Source organism: Hyaena hyaena, unplaced genomic scaffold (genome assembly GCF_003009895.1).
Source record: "Hyaena hyaena isolate Hyena2069 unplaced genomic scaffold, ASM300989v1 scaffold_64, whole genome shotgun sequence".
Taxonomy (NCBI): Eukaryota; Metazoa; Chordata; class Mammalia; order Carnivora; family Hyaenidae; genus Hyaena; species Hyaena hyaena.
In genome coordinates, this window is record NW_024080698.1 from 2,927,212 (window position 1) to 2,953,353 (window position 26,142).

Below are 26,142 nucleotides of genomic sequence, written 5' to 3' on the forward strand. Positions count from 1 at the left end.
AGAACAAAAAAAAAAAAACGAAAAAAAAAAAAAAAAAAAAAAAAAAAAAAAAAAAAAAAAAAAAAAAAAAAAAAAAGATTAACAGGTGATTTCTTATCAAACACCATGGAGATCAGCAGGCAGTGAGAAGAAATATCCAAAGTGAAGAAAGAAAAGACTATGAACCAAGAATGTGGTCTCCCACAAAACTATCCTTCAAAAAAGGAGAAATGAAGATATTTCCAGATTAACAAATTTGTTCTACACATTTTTTTTTTTAATATTTATTTATTTTTGAGAGACAGAGCGTGAGCAGGGGAGGGCAGAGAGAGAGGGAGGCACAGAATCCGAAGCAGGCTCCAGGGTGAACTGTCAGCCCACAGCGCTACATGGGGATTGAACTCATGAACTGTGAAATCGTGACCTGAGCCAAAGTCGGCCACTTAACCGACTGAACCACCTAGGCGCCCCTCTAACAAATTTGTTCTACAAGAAATACTAAAGTAAATCCTTCAGGCTGAAGTGAAGGGATATTAGAAAACAACTTGAATCCACATGAAAAAAAAAAAAAGAACAGTGATAAAGATAAGGACATGGGTATACATAAAAGACAGTATAAGTGTAGTTTTTATTTGTAACTCTTTTTCTCCTATTTTATTTAAAATACAACTACATAAAGCAATAGTTACAAATCTGTCTTAGTGGGAAAACAATGTCTAAAGATATAATTTACATGACAACAACAGCACAAAGGAAGGGTTGGGAATAGAGCTATATAAGTGCTAAGTTTTGTATTTTAGCGAAATTAAGTTGGTATTACTCTGAGCTAAACTGTGAACTATGTGATATTTATAGGTAAATAAAAATGCAAGTATCACTGTATTTTTGGTTTGTAATTCTTCTCTTTTCCCTATGTGATTTAAAAGACAAATGCATAAAACAACAATTATACATCTATGTTAATGAACACACAATGGTTCAAAGATGTAATTTGTGACAATAAAAACATAAAAGGGAGGGATGGAATTGTATAGGAGCAGAGTTTTTGTATAACTGAAGCTAAATTGATAATTTTTTAAAAAATGAATTTATTTTAAGGGGGGAGAGTAAGCAAGGAAGGGGCAGAAAGAGGGAGAGACAGAATTCCAGCAGGCTCTGCACTGTCAGCACAGAGCCTAATGTAAGGCTGGAACTCACGAACTGTGAGATCATGACCTGAGCCAAGATCAAGACTCAGACACTTAACTGACTGAGCCACCCAGGTGCCCCTGAAGCTAAACTGGTATTAATTCAAACTAGTTTGTTATAACATCAACTATATGCTGTCTACAAGAGACTCACTTTATAGCCACATAGGTTGAAGGTGAAAGGTTGGAAAAGATACTCCATGCAAACAGAGACCCAAAGACAACTGAAGTAGCTATACATTAGTATACATTAGTATTTGTCTGGAAAAATAGACTTTAAGTCAAAAATTACTGAGACAAAGAAAGACTTTATATATTGATATAAGGGTCATTCATCAAGAAGACATAACAATTAGGGGCGCTGGGTGGCTTGGTCAGTTAAGCATCCAACTTTGGCTCAGATCATGATCTCACAGTGAGTTTGAGCCCATGTTGGGCTTGCTGCTGTCAGCGCAGAGCCCACTTCGGATCTTCTGTCTGCCCCCCTCTCAACCCACCCTGACTCTCATGTGCTCTATGTCTCTCTCAAAAATAAATAAACATTAAAAAAAAAGACGTAACAATTATAAACATACATGCAACTAAAAGAGCTCCAAAATATGTGAAGCAAACAGGCAAATCTGAAGGGAGAAATAGTTACAAAGTGATAGCTGAAGGATTCAATATCCTCCCTTCAATAACGTAACTAGACAGAAGATCAAAAGAAAATAGAGGACTTGAACAACACCAGGAACCAAGTAGAAATAACAGACATCTATAGAACTCTTCATTCTGCAATAGCAGAATATACATTCTTTGCAAGTACACACGGAATTTTCTTCAGCACTGATCATATGTTAGGCCAGAAAACAAGTCTCAATAAATTTATTTTTTTTAATGTTTTTAACGTTTATTTATTTATTTTTAAATATTTTTATTTATTTCTAGGAGAGAGAGACAGCGTGAAGAGGGGAGGGTCAGAGAGAGAGGGAGACACAGACTTGGAAATAGGCTCCAGGCTCTGAGCTGGCAGTCAGCACAGAGCCCGACACGGGGCTCGAACCCACGAACCGCCAGATCATGACCTAAGCGAAAGTCGGACGCTTAACCGACTAAGCCACCCAGGCGCCCCACAAGTCTCAATAAATTTAAAAAGACTGAAATCCTATAAAGTATCTTTCCTGATCACAATAGAAACTAGACATAAAAAAACAAAAGTGGGAATTTCACAAATATGTAGAAATAAAACAACAAACATTTAAATAACCAATGAATCCAAAAAGAAATCATAAGAGAAATTTAAAAATAACTTAGAGGTAAGTGAAAACAAACACAACACACCAAAATGTATGGGATGCAGTGAAAGCAATGCTCCCAGGAAAATGTATAGCTATAAACACCTGCATTAAAAAAGAAGATTGTTAAGGGGAGCCTGTGTGACTCAATTGGTTGAGCATCCGACTGTGGCTCAGGTCATGATCTTGCAGTTCATGAATTTGAGTCCTGCATTGGGCTCTGTGCTGACAGCTCAGAGCTCAGAGCGTGGAGCCTAGAGCCTGCTTCAGATTCTGTGTCTCCCTCTCTCTCTGGTCCTCACCCACTCATGCTCTGTCTCTTTTTCTCTCCAAAATGAAAATGTAAGCCTAAAACATTTAAAAATTAAAACAATTAAAAAACATTTAAAATTTAAAAAAAAAGAAGTTAAATCAGTAACCTAAATTGGTTTATTCTGTAAGGAACTAGAAAAAGAAAAGCAAACTAAACTCAAGGCTTGCAGAAGGCAGGAAACAATGAAGATTTGAGGGGAGAACCGAAAAAAAGAAACAACAGAGATAGCCAACAAAGCCAAAAGTTGGTTCTTTGAAAAGACCAACAAAATTGACAAAATTGACAAACCAAACTAGAAAAGAGAGAGAGAGAGAGAGAGAGAAACTCCTATTACTAAAATCAGAAATGAAAGACATTACTGTCAACCTTAGAAATAAAAATGATTAAAAGGGAGAATACTATGAATAACTGTGCACAGAAAATTAGGTAACCTAGATAAAATGGACAAATAATATACTTAGGAATAAATTTAGGAAAATTTAAACTCTGAAAATGACAGAACATTGATGAAAAAAATTAAAAAAGATATACCTTAATATAAAGACATCTTGCATTTGTGGATTGGAAGGCTTAATATCATCAAAACCATGATATCATTCATGGTAAAACTCCTTGAAGTGGTCTACAGAATCAATGCATCCCTATCAAAATCCCAAAGTCCTTTTTAAGCAGAAATGGAAAAAGCAATCCTAAAATACATATATAATCACAGGAGACCTTGAAGCAATTTTGAAAAAGAAAAACAAAGTTGGACTCAATTTCCTGATTTCTAAACTTACTACAAAGGGTGGGGGGTAGAAATAGGCAAACCATAAAAGAGACTCATAACTGTAGAGAACAAACTGAGGGTTGCTGGAGGGGAGGTAGATGGGGGTTGAGGTTAAATGGGTGATGGGCATTAAGGAAGGCACTTGTTTGGATGAGCACTAGGTATTGTAGGTAAGTGATGAATCACTAGATTCTATTCCTGAGACTAATATTACACTGTATGTTAACTAACTGGAATTTAAACAAAAACTTGAATAAACAACAAAAAAGGCACCGTAATCAAAACAGTGTGGTACCAGCAAAAGGGTAGACATATGTATCAATGGACTAGAACTGAGACTCCAGAAATAAACATATACATCTATGATCAATTGATTTTCAACAAAGATGCAAGATCTTTTAAAGATTTTAGACTCTTTTCAACAAATGGCATTATAACAACTGGACATCCACATGCAAAAAAATGACACTGGACCCTTGTCTCACCAGATACCACATACCAATGAGTTCAAATGGAAAATCTAAACATAAGTGTTAAAACTATACAACTCTGAGAAGAAAACACAGGGGTAAATTTTTATGACTCCAGGTTGGACAACATGGTTTCCTAGATACGATACCAACAACAGAGGCAACAACAACAACTACAACAAAGAGAGAAGTTGGATTTCATCAGAATTTAAAACTTTTTCCTTCAAAGGCTACTGTCAAGAAAATGAAAAGACAACCTACAGAGTGGAACAAAGTATTGGCAAATCATATAAATCTGATGAGTCTAGTATCCAGAATATATGAAGAACTCTTACAACTTAACAAGAAAAGTCAAAATATCCAGTTAAAAAGTAAGCAAAAGACTTGAATAGGCATTTTCAGAAGAATCTATACAAATGGCCAAAAAGCACATGAAAAGATGCTCAATGTCATTCGCCACTTTATTAGGGACATGTAAATCAAAAGCGTAATAAAACACCACTTCACACACAGTAGGATGGCAACCAACCAACCAACCATTCAATCAACAGCTAGTGTTGGTGAGGACTGGAGAAACTGGAACCCTCTTCCATTGTGTGTGTGAATGTAAAATGGCACAGCCACTGTGGAAGAGTCTGGCAGTTACCCAGTAAGTTAAATATAAGATTACCAGATGACCCAGCAATTTCACTCCTGGGTACCTACCCAAAAAAAATGAAAATAGGTACTCAGACAACTCCTTGCACATGAATGTTCACGGCGGCACTACTCACACAGCCAAAAGGTGGAAACAATGCGAATGTCCGTCAACTACTGAGTGGGCAAACAAAATGTAGGAGAGCCATGCAATGGAATATTATTGAGTCACAAAAAGGAATGAAGCACTGTTATATGCTATAACAATGGATAAACCTCAAAATCATTATGCTTAGTTGAAAGAAGCCAGACACAAAGGTCTTCTATTGTATAGATGATACTCTTTATATGAAATGCCCAGAAAAGGCAAATCCATAGAGACAGAAAGTAGATTAGTTAGGTTTCCAGGGTCTGGGTGCTGAGGTGTGAGGGGGAAGGGATGAGAAATGGGTAGTGGCTGCTCAGTGGGTACAAGGTCTCCTTTTTAGATGATGGAAATATTCTGAAACTCGACAGTGCCAATGACTGCAAAACACTGTGAATTTACTAAATTCCCTGGAATTTTAAAATCATTAAAATGGCAAGTTTAATGCTATGTGTATCTTACCACAAGAAGGGACAAATAAATATACAAGCTATCCATGGGGAGAAAAAAGTACACATGAAATAATGTCAAGTAAGTAGAGGACCGCAAAACTTGGTAGAAATCATAGATTTAAAAAAGTACTCATACATGAAATAAGCACATTAAGGACTTATGGGTGTAATTTTTGCACAATTGTTAAATAATTAACTATTCTAAATTTGTGCCTCAGTATTGAAAGGCAGCATGAGACACTTATGGGGCCCAGTGAGAAAAGGAAGATTCCAAGAAATATCCTCTGCCCTGGTTCTGACACCTTGCCCTCCTTTGGGCCTTCAGGGAGGTGTTGCCCATGACCACCCATCCTTCCGTTCACCAGTGGAATTTTTTTTTGTTTTTTTCTGCCTTAAAAAACAAACCGGTTTCTTTTCCTTCTACACCCTCTTTTCCTTCCAGTCCTTCCTGAACATCGCCTCTGATTCAACCTTCTTAGACCTAGGGCATCAACTCAATTGTGTAACTTCCTCTGCTCAGAAGCCACTGCTGGGCAAAGGTATATTAGGGGTCTTCAGAAGGTGATGAAAACATCCTTTAATTTAATCATGACAGTTGTTAAACTATATACATTTGTCAGAGCTCACTGAACTGCACATCTATAGAGAGTGAATTTTACTGTATGCAAATTATGGCTTGATAAACCTAACTTTAAAAATATCCCCAGCTTCCACTCAGCAAATGTTGAGACTAACTTTTCAATGTATAAAATTATTTCCACATTAGAAATCATCTGGAGGAACGCACAAGATGCAAATTCTGTTAAATGAATGAAAATGCTCTTGGGATGATCGAAGCCATCTTTGTGTTGTAAAGTGTCCCTTGTTGGCCTTCCCAGTTCCACCTTCTATAGGAGGCTCCCTAAGGTGCTCCTGCTAAGGAATCACTGAACTTCCCCCATGAAAAGGAGGAGTGTGAGCAGGTGTGACCAAGGCTTCTTATGAGTCTTGATGGTATATTCTCTCCCTCTGGGGTGACACTTGGGCCAGGATGTGCTTTGTACCTAGGAGGCACCTTTGGACTTGGGAAAACAAAAAGGACCAGAGAGGGGCCCAGGGTAAAGGGACTCAGAATGGTGCATGACCCAAGCAGAAGATATAGTCTGAGACTTAGGGGGGCAGTTTGTCCATCAGACCCACAGAAGAGGAGAGTAGGCACGGTGTCAGGGCAAAGGAGCATCACGGTGCATGAACTAGCCTGGGCTGCCATAACAAATACCAGAGGCTGGGAGGCTTAAACTATAGACATTTATTATCTCACAATTCTGGAGGCTCAAAGTCCAAGATCAAGGTGTCGGCAGGGTTGGTTTCTTCTGAACCATTCTCCTCTGTTTACTCTTGGCCATCTTCTCCCTGTCGCCACATGGTTTCTGGTCTGTGTCCTAATCATCTCTCCTTATAAGGACACCAGTCCTGTTGGATTAGGACCCACCCCCAATGACCTCATTTAGCCTTAATTTTTATCTCTTTAAAGGCCTTATCATCAAATACAGTCACATTCTGTGGTAATTAAGACTTCAACCTATGAATTTTAGGGGGTCAATTTAGCCCATAACAGTGTTATTGGCTGCAATAGTCCTGAGCTCCATAGAAGGCAGAAGCTAGCGGTGGAGGCCTCCGAAAACATTAAAAATCCTTTGTGTGTATTACAAAGGATACTGAAAGTCCAAGAGCTTTCCCATGTTCATGATTTGGCACCACTTTGCTGCCAACATGGCCATGACATGAGTATGATCAACAAGACATCATCTCAAGCAACCAAAACTTCTGAGTGACATTCTACCCAAACTCTCAGTGGTTCAATATGTACGTGGAATCCCAGGTAAAGATCAGCAAAAGAATTTGCTCTTATAATCAGAAGTATCTGAAAAGCTGTCTGGTCCATAAATAACCAATGTCTATGTTCCTAAGGACCTTAGGAGACTAAGTAAGGTCTTGCAGAGGATGAGAAATATGCACAGAGAAGGAGGTGTAAGCACAGTGATCATACCTCCTGCTTTTTTTTATGGAAGCGTTTTAACACACAAGTGGCAAAGGTGGTAAGTAGCAAAATTTGTAAAATCCTATAAAAGTTAAAAGAACTATAAAATATTTCCCTTGCTTGCTGATCATATAAGGAAACAGGCTTTAGGAAATAGTCTAGCAGTTCTTCAAATGGTTAAACGTAGAGGTACCATATGGCCCAGACATTCCATTTCTAGGTATAAATGAGAGAGAAATGAAAACATATGTCATTTGCAACTACATGGATGGAACTAGAGGGTATCATGCTAAGCGAAATTAGTCAGAGAAAGACAAATATCATTTGACTTCACTCATATTTAGGCTTTAAGATACAAAACAGATGAACATAAGAGAAAGAAAGCAAAAATAATATAAAAACAGGGAGGGGAACAAAAACATAAGAGACTCTTAAATATGGAGAACAAACAGAGGGTTACTGGAGGGGTTGTGGGAGGGGGGATGGGCTCAATGGGTAAGGGGCATAAAGGAATCTACTCTTGAGATCACTGTTGACTGTTGAACTATATGCTAGCTAACTTGGATGTAAATTTTTAAAATTAACAATAAAAAAAAAAAAAGAAAACATTATGTCCATACAAAGTAGCCAAAAAGGAGAAACAATCCAATGGCCATCAATTGTTGAAAGGATAAACAAAATGTGGTATATCCACATAATGGAGTATTATTCAGCTATAAAAAGAGGAATGAAGTACTGACTCATGCTACAACATGAATGGACCTTGAACACAATACATGAAGTGAAAGAAGCCCAACTTCTAAATCCACATCCTGTGTGGTTCCATTTGCATGAAATGTCCAGAACTGGCAAATCCATAATGGAATAAAGCAGATTAGGATTGGGAGAGAGAAAGAAAGTCGGGTGGTAACAGTTAAGGGATGCAAGGTTTATTTCCGGGGTGCTAAAAATGTTGATTTTAAAACATTGATTTTAGAATATGGATAAGTTGTATGTTATGTGACTTATGTCAATGAACTAGTTTTTTACTTTTATTTTAATTTTAAATATTTTAATTAATTAATTAATTTGTATTTGAGAGAGAAAGCAAGCAAGCACATAAGTGGGGGAGAGAGAATCTCAAGCAGGCTCCACACTCAGCGTGGAACCCAATGCTGGGCTTGATCCCATGGCTGTGAGATCATGACCTGAGCCAAAATCAAGAGTTGGACAGCCAACCAAGTAGGCCACCCAGGCGGCTTTTTAAGTTTATATGCAATTTCTTCTTCTTCCTTTTTTTTTTTTTTTTTAAAGAAAATACAAGTAAAGTAAAACTGAAGGTCCATACTGCTGCTGTGAACCTTCCAAGAGGACAAGAGAGTAAGGCATCAGGAAGCTGGAAATCACGCTGCAAGTTGTCTCGTTATAGATACTAACCAAGAAGCAAGAAGAAACAAAGAATAAAAAGTCTCACTAAAATCTCCCAGTAATATTCTATGCAACTGATTATGCCTTTTGAGAATACAGGGTTGGGGGGTTAGGGCTGTCCTTTATTTTTTTTTTTTTTTTTTTTTTTTATATTTTTTTTTTTATTTTATTTCTAGGAGAGAGAGAGACAGCGTGAGCAGGGGAGGGTCAGAGAGGGAGGGAGATACAGACTCTGAAACAGGCTCCAGGCTCTGAGCTGGCAGTCAGCACAGAGCCTGATGCGGGGCCCGAACCCACGAACCGCGAGATCATGACCTAAGCGAAAGTCGGACGCTTAACCGACTAAGCCACCCAGGCGCCCCATGGGCTGTCCTTTAAAAACCTTTTTAGTTGGGGAACCGAGAGTATACTAAGTTGAGTCTGGAACATTTGCCAAAAACAAGAAAACTGGCCTACCCCAAGTAAATGTTTCAGTGTTCATAAGTCCATAGAGATGATAAAACATAAAAAGAATCAGAAACTGCTGATGCATTGAGACCAAGTCCATGTGGCAAAAACTGCGTGCAACTGGGGACGGTGGGAGGGAAGGATATTTTCTGCTTTTCAATTGGTTTCTTTTCTGAGCACAAGTGCTTTCTATGTCCTCCTAACAATGCAGAGCCCACTAAGTGTGGATACACAACACCAGCCTTTGTTCCCCTTCAGAGTTGACGGTTTTTGCTATTCCAGCTTTGGCTGTTCCTCAAGATCATGAAAAGCAGCACACTCTGGTTTCTGAAAGTTCAGCAGGTCACTGCTCCAGATGGAGCACCCAAGACGGAGGGGCACTTTAAACTATAAAAGAGGAGTAAATGTGTCATTGCTGCCTGAGGAAACATACCATGTCTCAGCCCCTCCTCTTTACCCGCACAACACTTCATGTATTTTTACCACACTGATGACTTAATTCTCTGGAGTCACTAAGGTACACAGATGAAGTCTTGTCTCTGTGTCCCAGTGCCCAGCCCATGGGCCAGTGCAGGCTGGATTCTCAGAAAATGAGGTAGTTGATGCTACTGGACACATATATATGCTTTAGTTGGCCTGAGTTGCTACAACAAAATACGGGCATACAAAAGACATACTGCAGGTTCAGTTCCAGACCACTGCAGTACAGTGAATACGGCAATAAGGTGGGTCCAATGAAGTTTTGGGTTCCCAGGGCATATAAAGATTACATTTGCACTATACTGTAGTCTATCAAATGTGCAACAGCATTGTGTCTTGAAAAAAACAATATACATACTTTAGTTAAAAAATAATTTACTGCTAAAAACTGGTAACCATCATCTGAGCTTTCTGCAGGTCCACTGTTTTGCTCGGGGAGGGGAAGGGTCCTTGCTGTAATGCTGTTGGCTACTGACCGATCAAGGTGGTGTTACTAAAGGCTAGGGTGGCTGTGGCCATTTTTAAAAAATAAGACAACAATGAGGTTGGCCACATCAGCTGACCCTTCCATTCATGGACTATTTCTCTGTAGCATGTGATGCTGTTTGATAGCATCTTGAACTACTTTCAAAATTAGAGTCAGTCATCTCAAACCCTATCACTGCTTACTTGATATGAAGTTTATGTAACATTCTACGTAAACTTCCTTTATTGTCCTTTGTTATCATTTCAAAAATCTTCACATCATCTTCACCAGGAATAGATTCCATCTCAAGAAACTACTTTCTTTGTTCTTCAATAAAAAGGGCTTTCTCATCCTTTTCAGGTTTCTTTTCTTTTTGAGAGAGAGAGCGCAAACAAGCAGCAGAGAGGGGCAGAGGGAAGGAGAGAGAGAAGCTTAAGCAGGCTCCGTGTCCAGAGTAGAGCCAAATGAGGGGCTTGATCGCATGACTGTGATATCATAACCTGAGCCAAAATCAAAAGTCAGATGCTTAACTGACTGAGCCACCCAGACATCCCTCATCTTTTCAAGTTTTTACGATTGGCAGCAATTTGTCACACTTCTGGCCCCACTTCTAATTCTGGTTCTCTTGCTATTTGCACCACATATGTAGTTACTTTCTTCACTGAAGTCCTGAACCCCTTAAACTCATCTGTGAGGGTTGGAATCAACTTCTTCCAAACTCTGAAGAGTTACGATATTTTAACCTCTTCCTACGAATCATGACTGTTCTTATGGCATCTAGAATAAAGAATCATTTCCAGAAGGTTTGCAATTTACTTTGCCCAAATCCATCAGAAGGATCACTCTCTATGGCAATGATAGTCTTACAAAATGTATTTCTTACATAATAAGACTTGAAAGTCAAAATTACTCCTTGATCCAAGACTGCAGAATGGGTACTGTGTTAGATAAGAAAACATTAATCTTGTTGTACCTCTCCATCAGAGCTCTTAGGTGACCAGGTGCACTGTCAATGAACAGTAGTATTTTGAAAGAAATCTTGCTTTCTGAGCAGCAGGTGTCAACAGTGGGTTTAAAATATTCACTAAACCATACTGTAAACAGGCAGAGTAGATTTAGCATAATTTTTAAGGGTTTTAGGACTTTTGGACTGGTAAGTAAGCACTGGCTTCAACTTAAAACCACAAGCTGCATTAGTATCTTACAAGAGACTCAGCCTGTCTTTTGAAGCTTTGAAGCCAGGCATTAACTTCTCCTCTCTAGCTATGAGGTCCTCAATAGAATCTTCTTCCAATAGAAGGCTGTTTTGCCTACAATGAAAATCTCTTATTTAGTGTAGCCACTTTCATTAATGATCCTAGCTAGATCTCCTGGATAACTTGTTTTACCTTGCTGCTTGCACTTTGATATTATTAATCTCATGAACCAATTCCTGCTAGCTTCAAACTTTTCTTCTGCAGCTTCATGGAACTGAAGAGAGTTAGGGTCTTGCTCTGGATTAGACTCTGCCTTAAGGGAATGTCGTGGGATGGTCTGATCTTGTATCCAGACTACTCAAACTTTCTCCATATCAGTGATAAGGCTGTTTCACTTTCTTATCATTCATGTATTTACTGGAGTAGCACTTTTTTTTTTAAATTTTTTTAATGTTTTATTTATTTCTAGGAGAGAGAGAGAGAGAGAGACAGCGTGAGCAGGAGAGGGTCAGAGAGAGAAGGAGTCACAGACTCCGAAACAGGCTCCACGCTCTGAGCTGGCAGTCAGCACAGAGCCCGACGCGGGGCTCGAACCCGCGAGATCATGACCCAAGCGAAAGTCGGACGCCCAACCGACTAAGCCACCCAGGCGCCCCTGGAGTAGCACTTTTAATATTCTTCAAGAACTTTTCCTTCACATTCACAACTTGGCCGTTTGGAGCTTTTGGTTGACTTGGCTTTTGACATGCCTTCCTTAATACGATTAATCATTTCTAGCGTTTGATTTAAAGTCAGGGACATGTGACTATTCCTTTCACTTCAACACTTAGAGGCCATTATAAGGTTAACAACTGGCTTAACATCAATATTGCTGTGTCTTAGGGAACAGAGAGGCCTGAGGAGAGGGAGGGAGACAGACAAGGGGATGAATGGTTGGTGAAGCAGTCAGAACACACACAACATTTATTGTTTAAGCTTGCCATCTTATGTGGGTGAGGTTCATGGCACCCATGTATACAAAAGGAATATATAAGATCACTGATCACCATAATAATAATGAAAAAAGTTTAAAATATAATGAGAATTACCAAAATGTGACACAGAGGCATAAATGAGCAAATGCTTTGGGAAAAATGGGCCCAAAAGATGATAGCTGCAGGTTGCCACAAACCTTAACTTTGTAAAAAAATTTTTTTAAAAAAGCATTATCTGTGAACTATTATGAAGTACAATAAAACAAAACATGCCTATACCGTGGGCTATGTGGATTAAAAAACAGATTTCTCATAGTTATTTTTTAAATGTTTTTTAACGTTTATTTTCGAGAGACACAGAGTGTGAGTGGGGGAGGGGTAGAGAGAGAGAGAGGGAGACACAGAATCTGAAGCAGGCTCCAGGCTCTGAGCTGTCAGCACAGAGCCTAATACAGGGCTCAAACCCACAAACTGTGAGATCATGACCCGAAGTGAAGTCGGATGCTTAACCAACTGAGCCACTCAGGCACCTCTTATGTCTCATAGTTCTTGAGGCTGGAAGTCCAAGATCAAGGTGGTAGCAACATAGGTTTCTGAGGCCTTTTCTCATGGCTTGTGGGAGACTTGTCTCCTGCTGTGTGCTCACATGACCTCTCCTTGGTGCACTTGTGGGAGAGAGACAGAATGTGTGCACTGGCCTCTTCCTCTTTTTTAATTTTTAAATATTTATTTTGAGAGAGAGAGAGTGCGAGCAGGGGAGAGGCAGAGAGAGGAGACACAGAATCTGAAGCAGGCTCCAGACTCTGAGCTGTCAGCACAGAGCCCGACGCAGGGCTCGAACTCACAAACCGTGAGATCATGACCTAAGCGAAAGTCAGATGCTCACCGAGTGAGCCATTCAGGGGCCCCTCTTCTCCTTTTTTTTGACGTTTTATTTATTTATTTTGAGAGAGGGAGTGTGTGTGTGGGCACAAGCAGGGGAGGGGCAGAGAAAGAGGGAGAGACAGAATCCCAACCAGGCTCCGTGCTATCAGCACAGAGCCCGACACAAGGTTTGATCCCATGAACTGTGAGATCATGACCTGAGCTGAAATCAAGAGTCAGACACTTAGGACATATGACGTTTGATGTTTAACTGATGGAAGGACGTTTCCTCTTCTTAAAAGGATACTAATCCCATCAGGCAGTCACACCCTCATGACCTCATCTAACCCTAATTACCTTCAACAGACCCCATCACTAAATACCATCATATAGTGAGTTAGGGCTTCAACACATGAATTTGGAGGGGAGACACAATTCAATTCACAATGACATGCAATATACCAAATGTCATTATGCTAGATACAAATCAAATTAGTCAACTTTAAAGTACAATGTATGTATAGAAAAGCGTACTTGGGTAAGAATACAGCTAGATGAATTTTCACAAAGTGAACACACCTAGGTAACCACTACCAAAGTAAAGATGGTACATACCAGCACCCCATAGTCTTCGTTATGCTCACTCCCAGTCAGCACTCCCACCCTCTGCCCCCAAAATAAAATACCACCACAGATTTGTTTTGTGTGTTTTTAAAATAATACATAAGTGGAATCACACAGTATGGATTCTTTTTCATCTGGCTTCTTTTGTTCAATGTTATGTCTGTGCATGTTCATCTTTGTTGCTGTGTAGTATTTGGCTGTATGAATACAGGCTTGACTCTTCTGTTCATAGGCATCTTCACTGTTTTGTTTTGTTTTGTTTTTGACAATTACGAATAATACTTCTATAAACACCGTTTTACTTGCCTTTTGTACACACAATCCCACACACCCAATCACACACATTTCTGTTGGGAATGCACCCAGGTGTCACATTGATAGGTCACAGGAATAGGTATGTTCATTTATAGTAGACAAAGTCAAACAGTTTCTAAGTGGTAGAATGAATTTACCCTCCTATATGCCATTTGCCAGTTCTCCTCATTCTACCCTTGCCAACACCTGAGACTGTCAGTCTTTCAAAGGTTTACCATTCTAGTAGGTATTTCTCACCAACTGATTTCTCATTGCATTAAAAAAATTTTTTTTTAATGTTTATCTATTTTTGAGGGGGAGAGACAGAGTTAGAGTGCAAGCAGGGGAAGGGCAGAGAGAGAGGGAGACACAGAATCCGAAGCAGGCTCCAGGCTCTGAGCTGTCAGCACAGAGTCTGATGTGGGGCTCGAACCCACAAACCATGAGATCATGACCTGAGCTGAAATCAGATGCCTAACCGACTGAGCCACCCAGGTGCCTCCTCATTTTATTATAAATTTGTATTTTCCTCACTGAAAAAGGAAAAGATGACACTGAACCTCTTTTCATGTTGTGTTGTCCACCTGGATATCTTTTATGTATAAAGTAACTGTTGCCCAATTTCTATTGGGTTGTCCTTTTTGACCTTTCTTGATCTATGGGCATTCTTATAGATTCTCAAGATTAACCACTGATTTTACGTGTTGCAAATATTTTCACCAACTGTATGGCTGGTCTTTTCACTCTCTTAATGGTGTGTCTTTACAAAGAAAAATTCAAAAGTTCAATGTAGCCTAATTTATCAACATTTTCTTCTATGATTAGTGTATTCTGTGTCTTGTTTAAGAAATCTTCCCCATTTCAAAGTCATGAACACATTCTCATACCAACTTTTAGAATTTTTATTATTTTACAACTCACATTTGGATCTATAATCCTCACAAAACACATTTTAGTTTTCATTGATGTGTAACTTAGATAAGGTGCACAAATCTTAACTATTCAACTTGATGAATTTATATATATGATATATAAATATATATACACACATATGTGTATATGTGTACATATGTGCACACACATGTGTATATATACACATACACACATATATGTGTGTGCACATATGTACACATATACACATGTGTATATATACACACACATATATATGTGTGTACACACACACACACTGTTGTCCTTTAAACAGGGGCTTGAACCATGTGGGTCCACATCTAAGTGGATTTTTTCTATAAATACAGTATAGTACTGTACATTTTCTCTTGTTATTTTCTTAATATTTTTTCTCTAGCTTATTTCATTGTAAGATAACAGTATATGATACATATAACATACAAATATGTGTTCATCAACTGTCTACGTTAATTGTAAGGCTTCCAATCAACAATATGCTATTAATAGTTAAGTTTTTAGAGAGTCAAAAGTTCTATGCAAATTTTTTACTGCATAGGGAGTTGATGCCTCAACCCTCATACATTTAAGGGTCAACTTGTGTATGTGTGTGTGTGTGTGTATGCATGTGTATGACCCAGATGAAGATACTGAACATCTCTCACACCCTAGAAGAATCCCTCATATCTCTTTCAATCAATAACCCCCGAAGGTAACAATATTCTGCCTGTATCACCATAAATTATTTCATCTGTTTTCAAATTTTATATGCGGGAAATTATATATTTGGAGATCTTTTGTGTCTGATTATAACCTGCTCAACATCATGCATGTGAGATCATCCATGTTGTTGCTTGTTGCAGTTCTCCATTCATTTTCTTTGCTGTATAGTACTCCATCATTGGAATACATCACAACTTATTTATCCACTTTCCTCTTTAAAAAAATTTTTTTTAATGTTCATTTATTTTTGAGAGCGAGAGAGAGCGCGCGCGCGCGCAGGGGAGGGGCAGAGAGAGAGGGAGACACAGAATATGAAGCAGGCTCCAGGCTCTGAGGTGTCAGCACAGAACCCAACACGGGGCTCGAACCCACAAACTGTGAGATCATGACCTGAGCTGAACTTGGACTTTTAACTGTCTGAGCCACCCAGGCATCCCTATCCATTCTCCTTTTGATGGACACTTGGATTGTTCCTTATTTCAGGTATTATGAATAAAGCTGCTATGAATATTCTTATAAGTCTTTTGAAGGATATAGTCATTTCTGGGGGTGCCTGGGTGGCTCAGTCAGTTAAGTGTCTGATTTCAGCTCAGGTCATGATCTCACGCTTCGTGGGTTCGAGCCCGCATCGCACTCTGTGCTGACAGCTAGCTCAGAGCCTGGAGCCTGTTTTGGATTCTGTATCTCCCTCTCTCTCTGACCCTCCCCTGCTCACGCTGTCTCTCTCTCAGAAACAAATAGAACATTAAAAAAATTTTTAAATATTCATTTCTGTTAGCTCTCTACCAGGATACACAAAATTTTTATCTTACCATACTACAAAAACCATTTAGATTTATCAAGTTCTCCCTGCCAAGTACACATAGGATATTTTATCTGTTTTCACATCCATAATTCTTATCGGAAAAAATGTGAAAACGTCTTCTATTTTTTTATTTTGAAAAAATTTCAGACATACCCCAAATTATAAAAATACAAAAAATGCCCATATGGAGGCGCCTGGGTGGCTCAGTTGGTTCAGCATCTGACACTTGGTTTCAGCTCAGGTCATGATCTTACAGTTCGTCTATTTGAGCCCATGACAGGCTCCATGCTGGCTCCTTGCTGGCAGCAAGGAGCCTGCTTGGGATTCTTTCTCCCTCCTTCTGCCCCTCCCCTGCTTGTGCTCACTCTCTCTCTATCTCTCAAGATAAATCAATAAACTAAAAAAAAAAAAAAAAAAAAAAAGCCCATATGCCCTTTATCAAAGTTCCTCCATGTCAACATTTCACTATATTTGGTTTACCATTAATTATCTTGTTTGCGTGTGTGTTTGCACGTATAAGCTTGACACTGTTGAAAGTACTGGCCAGTTACTTGGTAGATTATAGAAACCTGGGTTTGTGGGACATTTCCTCATAATTAGATTCAGGTGATGTGACTGGGACAGGAATACACAGATGTGATGTGTTCTTCTCAGGAAGGCACATGATGGTGATTTGTTGCATTACTGCTGTTGCTAATTTTAATCACTTGGTTAAGGCCAGGTTTCTCCACTGTAATATCACTATTTTTCTCTTTGTTATTAATCAGTGTTTGGGGTAAAAGCTTTGAGATTATGTAAACATCCTGTTTCTCGACACGCTTTCATTTCATAGTTTCAGCATCCATTGATGACTCTCTTTTTTTAAATTTCATTCCAGTATAATTGACATACAGTGTTATTCCATTAGTGATTCTTGCCTGAAATAATTTCTATGGAAATGGCTGAAAACTAGTTTTTGTTTTTAACACGCACAAATTTCTTCAAGAATCTTACAGTGATCATCAAGATTTCTCATAATTCGAACTGAAATCTGGAAGATCACCAGGCATTTGCCATAAAAACATCCCCAAAGTCAGAGAGTAAAAAAAGAAAACTGGCCAACTGGTGGTGGCTGTGACAGTATTCTGAAGCAAAGCGCCAACCACCCTCTGGGAGCCTGAGAGTCAGCCAAATAGAAGGGACTCTCCAAAAGCCTGCACTTCTACACAAACCACCCCCAAACCATCTTGGCGGGGACTGAGAAAAGCTGTTTTGCATGCTCAAAGCATCTCTTTCTAGAAGGAGCACATAGGTCAGCCAGGGCAGGAATAAAGAGCAGGGTCAAGTCTCACCGATCCTGAGGGCCCCTGGGGTTCAGCCCATGTCTTCGCTGGAGACAAAGCAGAACATAAACTTGGCCCTTTTGTTTCCAGGAGATTCTCACTCACCTTTCTAGCTTTCTCTAGGCTGGGACCAGCTCACCTGCTTACCCAGCAAACCCAGCAGAGACAATCAATCTATACGGGTCCTGATATCCTGTGGGTTAACTAGCGAGGCTCTCAGGGAGCAAAGTTACCAAGTGAGCTGATATACAAGCAGGTTCCAATTTACAAGCGGACTAAGTCCCAAAAGCTCATTCTGCAAGCCAAGGGTGAGAAATACGGTCTCCGCAGGTTAGCTCACAAAACCAATAACTCACGGAGCAGCCTCACAGACGACTGAGGGCTGAGAAGGGAACCTTCACCCAGAACAAGGGCTGAGAAGGGAACCTTCACCCAGAACATGGTCTCTGCGAGATGAAGACTTTGACAGGAGGACCAGGAAGACAACTTGCCCCAACTTGTCCAGTACAGTTCCATTCAGCAACACCTAACATAGCATCTCTGATGTGTCAGGCATTGTGCCGAGCACTAGAACACCAAGGATGGGGAAGATATGGCCTCTGCCTTGAGGGGCTTGTACAGCAGTGGGAGGTTTCTGCCAGGGGGGTACTCAGGGTCACCAAGCCTCCGGTGGATGGTAGAGCATGGGTCCCACAGTCCCAACAGGTGTATTCGGACTGGCTGGTCAGGAGAAGGCTTCAAGGGCAAGGGCTGCCTGACCAGCGCGCACCAAAGCATGGCTGCTGCAAAGTACATTTCACTTAAAGGTATCCCTCTACCAGTGGTTATACGGCGGTCCAATTTAACAACTTCACCAGGAAAGGAAACACATCCACCAGCTATTTCTTCTCTCTCCAACCCACAAAGTAATACATTTTTCATACTTGTACCTGTCATTCCTGACTTTACCAACTCCCTCCTGCATGTTCCTTGAAAACATTAGCATTTTCAAAGAGGAGATGAATGACAATAGAAGGGTACTGTGTGATACAATGTCATCTTTGGTGCTCAAATCTCCAATGTTGAAAGCTGCAATTGCTGGACCAAGGTCACAGTTGGCGACACTACTTCATCAGAGCTCAAGCTGCCACCAATTTAAAGAGCACTGTGACTTTCTTTTTCTTCTTTTAAAGATATTACTTTTAAGCAATCTCTACGTCCAGCGTGGGACTCCAACTTACAACCCTGAGATCAAGAATTGCATGCTCTTCCAACTAAGCCAGCCAGGCACCCCAAGCATCATGACTATGACCACTAAGAAAGACACAAATCTGCCAAGTGAATGACACAAAGGAAGACACAGTTCAACTTCAGAGGTGTTGAGATGTGAACCAAGATGCGTCCAAGAATCAATCAAAAACGGTAATTCTGGCTAATCTGACCTGCTCCAAGTACTGTGTGCTAGGTGCTGAGACAGGAACGCAGGAGACAAAAGGCCATCCACACAGTCAAATGGGAAGAAGACATACTCAACATCTAAACTTCTGTCTTCTTCCTCCAGCCAACCAGCCAACCGACCAGGACCTATTCCTCCTCAATCTCACTGATGTGCTTTCCAGGCTAAGGAGTGAAGAAGCCATCTGGTTCCACCATGCTCCCTCTTCTCCGGTCCAGCTCTGGGACTGCACTCCATCTGTCTACCCCTTCCCACTGCTGGGTGGGTGCCTCCCTAAATCCCGCAAACCCCAGCCTGTAACATTGAGCCTCCTTCCCTTACCTCCCTCACTCTCCCCCTCACTGTCCCACAGTGTGATTTCAACACGTTGCCCCACTTTTTGTTCTTTTCTTTTCCTCGATACAAGAAAAACAAAGCAATCTGTCTTAAAGTGTAGCCATGCGGTCAAATCCTTACAGAATCCAAAATGCTTTGAGTCTTGAGGTAAAAAAGACCCAACATTAACTGGGAATATTACAACAGGCCTGTTTTTGTGAATACTGCTTTTCTCAAGATGACTTAGTCCTAACACCGTGCTGTCTGTCCTTTTAAACAAATATTTAATAGCTTAGGAATGTTAGTGAGGGCAGCGGCTCCGGTTAGCAAGTCCTCAGCTCCCACTCTGAAAGATGAAATGAGATGGGTTTTCTCCACAGAGGAAAGTCAAACAGTCTGCAGTATTATAAACTGCACATCCATCAACTAGGCATGGGCTGGGAACAGAGAGCTTTTCTGGGGAAAAAAAAAAAAAAGGGAGCAGCTATCCTCTGTGCCCTGGTGAACACTGGAAACACACACATACCAAATCAACCAAAACAGAAACCAATTCTCAAGTCAGTTTGAAGAAAGTTCCATCCCAACAAACGATGCCCTGGTGACTGTGCCACCCAGGAGACAAGGGCCTGGCTTGGTCTTGGTCCGGGCCAGCCCTGGGTCCAGCCCGGGTGGAGGAACACGCGAGCACCTGTGTGTAACCAAGAACTCCATGAGGAGCGCAAAAGAGGAGGCAGGTGGCTGTGCCCGATCTGACTGACAGCGGGCTTGGGATCGTCCTAACTGGGCGAGCAGGGGAGGGGTAGGAGGCCCGGGGCACAGGCCTGGACCAGGGGGGCGGCCAGTGGGGGAAACGAAGCCGGCGACGGTGGGGCTGGAATGGCTAGGGCCGCGGATGGGAAGAAGAGCGGGTTCCTACCTCCAGTTCCGCTGGGGTCTCCCCGCGCCCCAAACGATGCATGCGGAGGTTGCACTTGAGCAGGCAACAGCCGTCCAGCACCCCGGCGCGCGCGCAGACGGCGCCCCCCAGCGGGCCCAGCCCCACCCCCCGCCACGTGCACACCCACGTGCACGCCAAGCGCGGCACGGGAAGCCCAAGAGTGGGCGGTGCTCCCTGGGGCGAGGCGGGAGGCTCTGAGGCCTCTACTTTAGGCGCAGTAAGTAAGCCGCGGGATCCTCACCTGGGGACCAGGGCTTCCATACAGATGAGGACACTGACGCCCAGAGGGAAAGGGCCTCCTACCGAGGCCCGAGGACGGAAGGGGCCGGCCCCAGGATTTAAACCCACCGTGGCCTCTCCACCGTCAGACCACCCGGGATCTTTCCCGAGTTAAGACACTACATGCGTTGTGTGTTGAGAGCCCACCCCTTATAACCACCATCCGTGATTATTATTCACCATGTTTTGCTTTGAAAACATATATGCCCTGGGCATGTGTATCTGAGTGTGTGTGAGTGTGCGCGTCTGTGTGTGTGCTTTGGGCCTGTCGGCCGGTCAGGATCACACTCGACACACTGGTTGAGCCCCGACTCCGTTCCTAGCCCTGAGCAAGGCCATTAACACACAGTAGTTCTCTTTATATGCAGCCAGCCCTGTCATCAATTAAAACCAAATCCTACTCTTCTGGGGAACTGATTTTTAATTAGGTATCATGAATAGCTAATTAATCACCCTCCTGCGTGGTTTTCCAGGCAGGAGGGCGGTGAAGCTGAGCCGAGCTGAGCTGGGCAATGCTACCGGTGGCACCCTGGCTAAGCCTACACCCTGAGGGAGAGACCCTCTTCTGGGGCCAGAAAATGAAGGAGAGAAGGCAGAGGCCTTGGTGTGTTGGAAGGCCTTCCCAGCAACAAGGCTTCTTGACCTTTACCTCCTCTGATCAGCTCTAGAAGTTTGGGACCATTCAGGCATCTGACTTCCATTTGTTAAAAGGGATATTGAAGAGATTGAAAGGATCCCTTCTGAACACCTTCCTGTTTTTTGGAGAATGTCTGCCATTTTAAATGTTTTAAACATACATAGGTTTATCCATTTTAATGAGCGTCATTTGAAAGCTTAATATGAAGAGACAGATCCAGCCCCGAGCAAAGTTGAAAACACTAACCTAATACTTTTTTGGTATACGAATGTTCCCACCAATATTAGCTCATTTGATCTTCACTGCAGGCTCGAGGGTGCTGACTACTCATTTTCCAGGAGAAGAAACTGAGGCTTGGAGGCCAGCTGCCGAGCTCAGGGCCATACACTGGGGTGTTAAGAGCCCACATTTAAACCCAGGGCTCTCATTGCTACTTTCCTCGTGTCTTCCAGGGTTTTGCTCTCGCTTTAGGAACCTGCTGTTCTCACTTCTTTGTGTGGAGGCCTGTGTCCTTGAGGCTCCCTCCTGGAAGGAGAGAAAAGGAAATTTGGCCAACAGAGCTGCGTCAGGTGGTGCAGGGACTCCACCAGAGGGCCTCTCGGGGGCCTGGGCAAGCCCGCCCAGCACTGGCCCAGTCTCCTTCTCCTTCCAGAATCTTTGTTCCTTCAGGTCCTGCTCAGAGAGACCACATGTTGTGTGTGCCCACTCCTTGTGACTTGATCTCTTAGCCTGGTTAAAAAAGCTGTGTTCCCAAGAGTCCTTTGAATAGTAACCCTAGGGATGGGACCGACCCAGGAGAGAAGGGCTTTAGGCAAGTTGGCCTTGTTCCTTCCCAGGAGAGTGTGTGCTTAGTCTTCCAAAGGCCAACCTGGAGTGACACTTTCAATCATTTTATTCATTTATAGCTGCTTCTTCATGTAATTATCTTTTATTGATCATCTAGTAGGTGCTACATACACTATATACATTGTAATTCAATCATGTTTAAGGACCCTACAAATGGGAAATTGGAGGTTCAGATAGGTTAAGTTGCCCCAGTTACAGAGCTGCTAGTCACAATATGATCTGAGCCCATGATTCTCGACTCCATTGTGTATACCTTTTCCTCCATACTCTATGATCTGATTTCAACGTTTTTAAAAAAAAATGTTTATTTTTGAGGGAGAGGGAGGGACAGAGGATCTGAAGCTGGCTCTGCATTAACAGCAGAGAGCCCAATGCAAGGCTCAAACTCATGAGCTCTGAGATCACGACCTGACCCGGCACCCAGCTGCCCCACCCATTATCTGATTTCAAAAGAGGTACTGGAGAAGAGATAAAAAATCAAAACCACAGGGGTGCCTGGGTGGCTCAGTTGGTTGAGCATACGACTTCAGCTCAGGTCATAATCTCACAGTTTGTGAGGTTTGTGAGATTGAGACCTGCGTGGGGCTCTGCTCTGACAGTGCACATCTGGCTTCGGATTCTGTCTCCCTTGTTCTCTATCCCACCCCCCTCACTCTCTCAAAAACAAATAAACATTAAAAAAAAAATTCAAAACCACAAAAAGGAGGAAGAGCCACATTTGGGCCAGCAGCGCTAATGTGATTATGTGAATAAATATTAAACCTGTCTCTGAGCTTCTTGAAAGGAAGAAAAAAAAGTGTGTTTGTGAGTGTGTGGTGGGGGGTGGGTAGACACAAAAGGCTACATGCTTCTCTATGTAATATAGAGTCTCTATGGTAGAAAGAAATACATTTTTTCCTTATTTTCAATTACAAAAGTAATTTCTCATGTAGGATCTTATTCAAGGACATTATGTAACAAAATGACCAAAATTTTCAATAAGCAGGTACAGTAAAAGACAGAGGAATAATTGTCTTGGGGCGCCTGGGTGGCTCAGTCGGTTAAGCATCTGACCGGCTCAGGTCATGATCTCATGGTTCGTGAGGTCCAGCCCTGCATCAGGTGAACTCAAGTCCCACTTCGGTGAGCTCGTGCCCAGCTTTGGGTGAGCTCCACCTCTCTCTACCTAGCTCTATCTCTCTTTCTCTGCCCCTTGTGGGATTCTCCCTCTCGCTGGCTCTCTCTCCCTTTTTCTCTGCATTTAGCTCACTTGCACCCTTTCTCTCTCAAAAAAAAACAAAAAACAATTATCTTGTGTAATGTATTCATCCATTCAGTAGTCATTCAACAAACACTGCGCAGTTATCAGGCATTGACTGCCTAGATGCAAAACACATGCAAAAAGTTAATTACCCTGCAATGTAATCAACCCCCCTGCCCTGGAGGCGGGCCCAGTACTCCTGCAGTGGAAGTCTGATGACCTCACAGGCAAGATAACATCTGCCCACAGTCTTGGAGTTAGAGTTGGAATTGCAACTTATTTCCAAAAGAGGAAAAAGCATTTAAGGCAGAGGGAACAGAATGTGCAAAGGCATGAAGGTAAATGGTTTGTTTGAGGACTGGAATGTCACTTATCAGTGGGGGAACACAGAACTCCTAGGTGACAGCCAGCATGAGACCCTTGAGGGCCATGCAAAAGGTTTTCCTCAGCAGGATATCTGATCAGAGTACTGAAGGAACAGAGAGAAATGGAGATGAGTGTAGGCAGCTTAGCTGGGGAGAGCAGGCTGGGAATGGGAAGAGGGCTCTGAGGCCTGAATGACAGAAATAGCTTCTAGAGACTGACCTCCAGCGGAGGAAGATGAGCCAAGAAAAGAGGCCTAAAGGCAAGGTGGAGGCAGCTAACAGGAAGTTGTATAAGAGAATGAGGTTATAAACAGAGTCTGGGGTTTGGCAAATGGGGGGCCAAGGGTGGCCTTAAACAGAATTTTAGGGTACAGTGGGGTCACACAGTAGGTTAGGTGACACTGTCTTTAAGTGGCCACTCAAGAGGTAGACACAGGGAGGGAGCCATTCTTCCAGAAGTCTGGAAGTGGATGGAAGAAGACAGATCCATGACAGAGGCACCAACCAGAGGAAAGACTCAGGTCTCAGCATCCTTGAAGGCCAAGGGAAGGTGCTTGATGCAGGGAGAGGGCGAAGAGCCCAGCAGGTGAAGGGGCAGCCTTGGGGAGGAGAGACCCAGTTTTACCGAGACCAGCAGTCAGGGATGAAGGGAGGGGAAGAGGAAGATGAAAGAGGAAGAGGAGGGAAGGGAGGCTGAGTGAGTTTCTGTCTGTTCCCCAGTGAAATACAACATGGGTCGGGCTGGGGCTTAAGGACACTGAGGGAAAGAACCACCAAGCTCCTAGCATTGAGGGCCCAGCTGAAGGCGACAATCACGAGCCTGTCATGGTGTGCGGTTTTCTCTGGCAATGCTCGCCAACTTGGAAGAAGGAACCCAGAAAACAGATGGTTGGGCAAATTTAGCATTGGGTACCATGGACAAGGGAGCAGGGAACTGAGAATGCCAGTGACAGTATAGTTGAACCATCAAGCAGGACATCATCCCAGGCAGAGAACCATGCTGATCATTCCATCCGCCCCTCCAGATCCCTCTCCACTCCTGCTCTCTGCCTGGGGGACTGTCCTCCATGGCCTGCCTCAAGGGACTCCCTTGTCCTCTGGTTGCCAGTTAGGGTCATGAGCAGGAAGGAAGAGGGTAGGAGGAGAGAGATGTGGGGCATTTGCCCCTCACCTCCACCCTGCTCTCTCTGCCAAGGCTCTGGCAGTGGCTCCCCCTGCACTCACTAGGCACCAATACCATCAGACCCAGGGTGGCCATCCCTGGTCCTCAAGATCCCTGGGGGCTCCCTCAACCCTGACACCCCTCTGTAAACAGCCCTTTACTCACCTCTTTTGTGTGGGTCAGTGGGGCTTAACTGACTTAGGAAAAACAGACCCAACGAGCCTGCCCAGCAGGAGAGGGTGTGGGAAGAGATGGAGGGAAGAGGGGAAAGGAAGAGATGGCATGGGGAGAGGAATATTGGGATTTCCCAGGTTGAGCTTAAGTTCCTCCCTGGAAGAATAAATGGGGCTCCATGGGCTGGAGAAGCAGCTCATTGAGTGAGAGAAGGGTCCTGGGAGGGGAAGGGTGACAATTCACATTTGCTCCTATGCTGCCCCGCTGGTTGGCCAGACTGCTTTTGTTTCTTACACACACACACACACACACACACACACACACACTTAAATGAGAGTCCTCCTCTGGTCCTCTGAGCCCCAGCTACAGCCAGCCCCCATGCTGACAGCAGTTGCAGGTGACCCATTTTGGATTTGTGGCATCTGCACAAAAAAGTTTGATTGGTTCTGACCTGGCTTTTCTGCCAGAAGGGTCCTAGCTCCCAGCAGGCTGCAGGAGGTTCAGCCACTTTATCACATCTTCCTCAGGCCTCCCTAGATGGCCCTTGGGGTCTGGGCAGTCCCCAGCTGATGCAGGATCCCAGCAGGTCTCCCCACAGGAAATGTCCCCCCCACCCTCATTATACATAAAAATTGGCCCTACACATGCCTTTGTAAGTGGTCAGGGCCTCTGTGGCCCAGCCAGAGCAATAGAAATGCAGATTAAATCCTTTTGTGACCCCATTACTTCAAGCTTGTGAGAACTCTGCCCAGACCAAGAACAACTCCCCCCCCTTTCCACATTCTTGTGATAGATTCAAGGAAGAAACCACAATTTACTCGCTCTTGAATAGTGACCAGCCTTGGCCCATGGGAAGGAGTCAATATAACAGAGTCTTCTGCAAGTCAATAAGATAATCTCCCCAAATGAGAATATGAATAGCCAATTAAAAACTGTTTACTTCATTTCTGAATAGGTAACACATGCACATAGTTAAAACAAAACCCCAAATAGTATAAG

General features: G+C 42.6%; 1 protein-coding gene across 4 annotated transcripts in view; it reads right to left on the reverse strand.

Moving 5' to 3' along the window:
- FAM178B (family with sequence similarity 178 member B) overlaps positions 1-20,461 on the reverse strand; it is a 115,961-nt gene extending 95,500 nt beyond the window's left edge. For all 4 annotated transcript variants that reach the window (XM_039232455.1, XM_039232454.1, XM_039232457.1 and 1 more), the window contains exon 1: positions 20,420-20,461. In XM_039232455.1, coding sequence (XP_039088386.1) covers positions 20,420-20,461 — 42 coding nt within the window. The remainder of the gene's footprint in view (positions 1-20,419) is intronic.
- Positions 20,462-26,142: the final 5,681 nt, after the last annotated feature.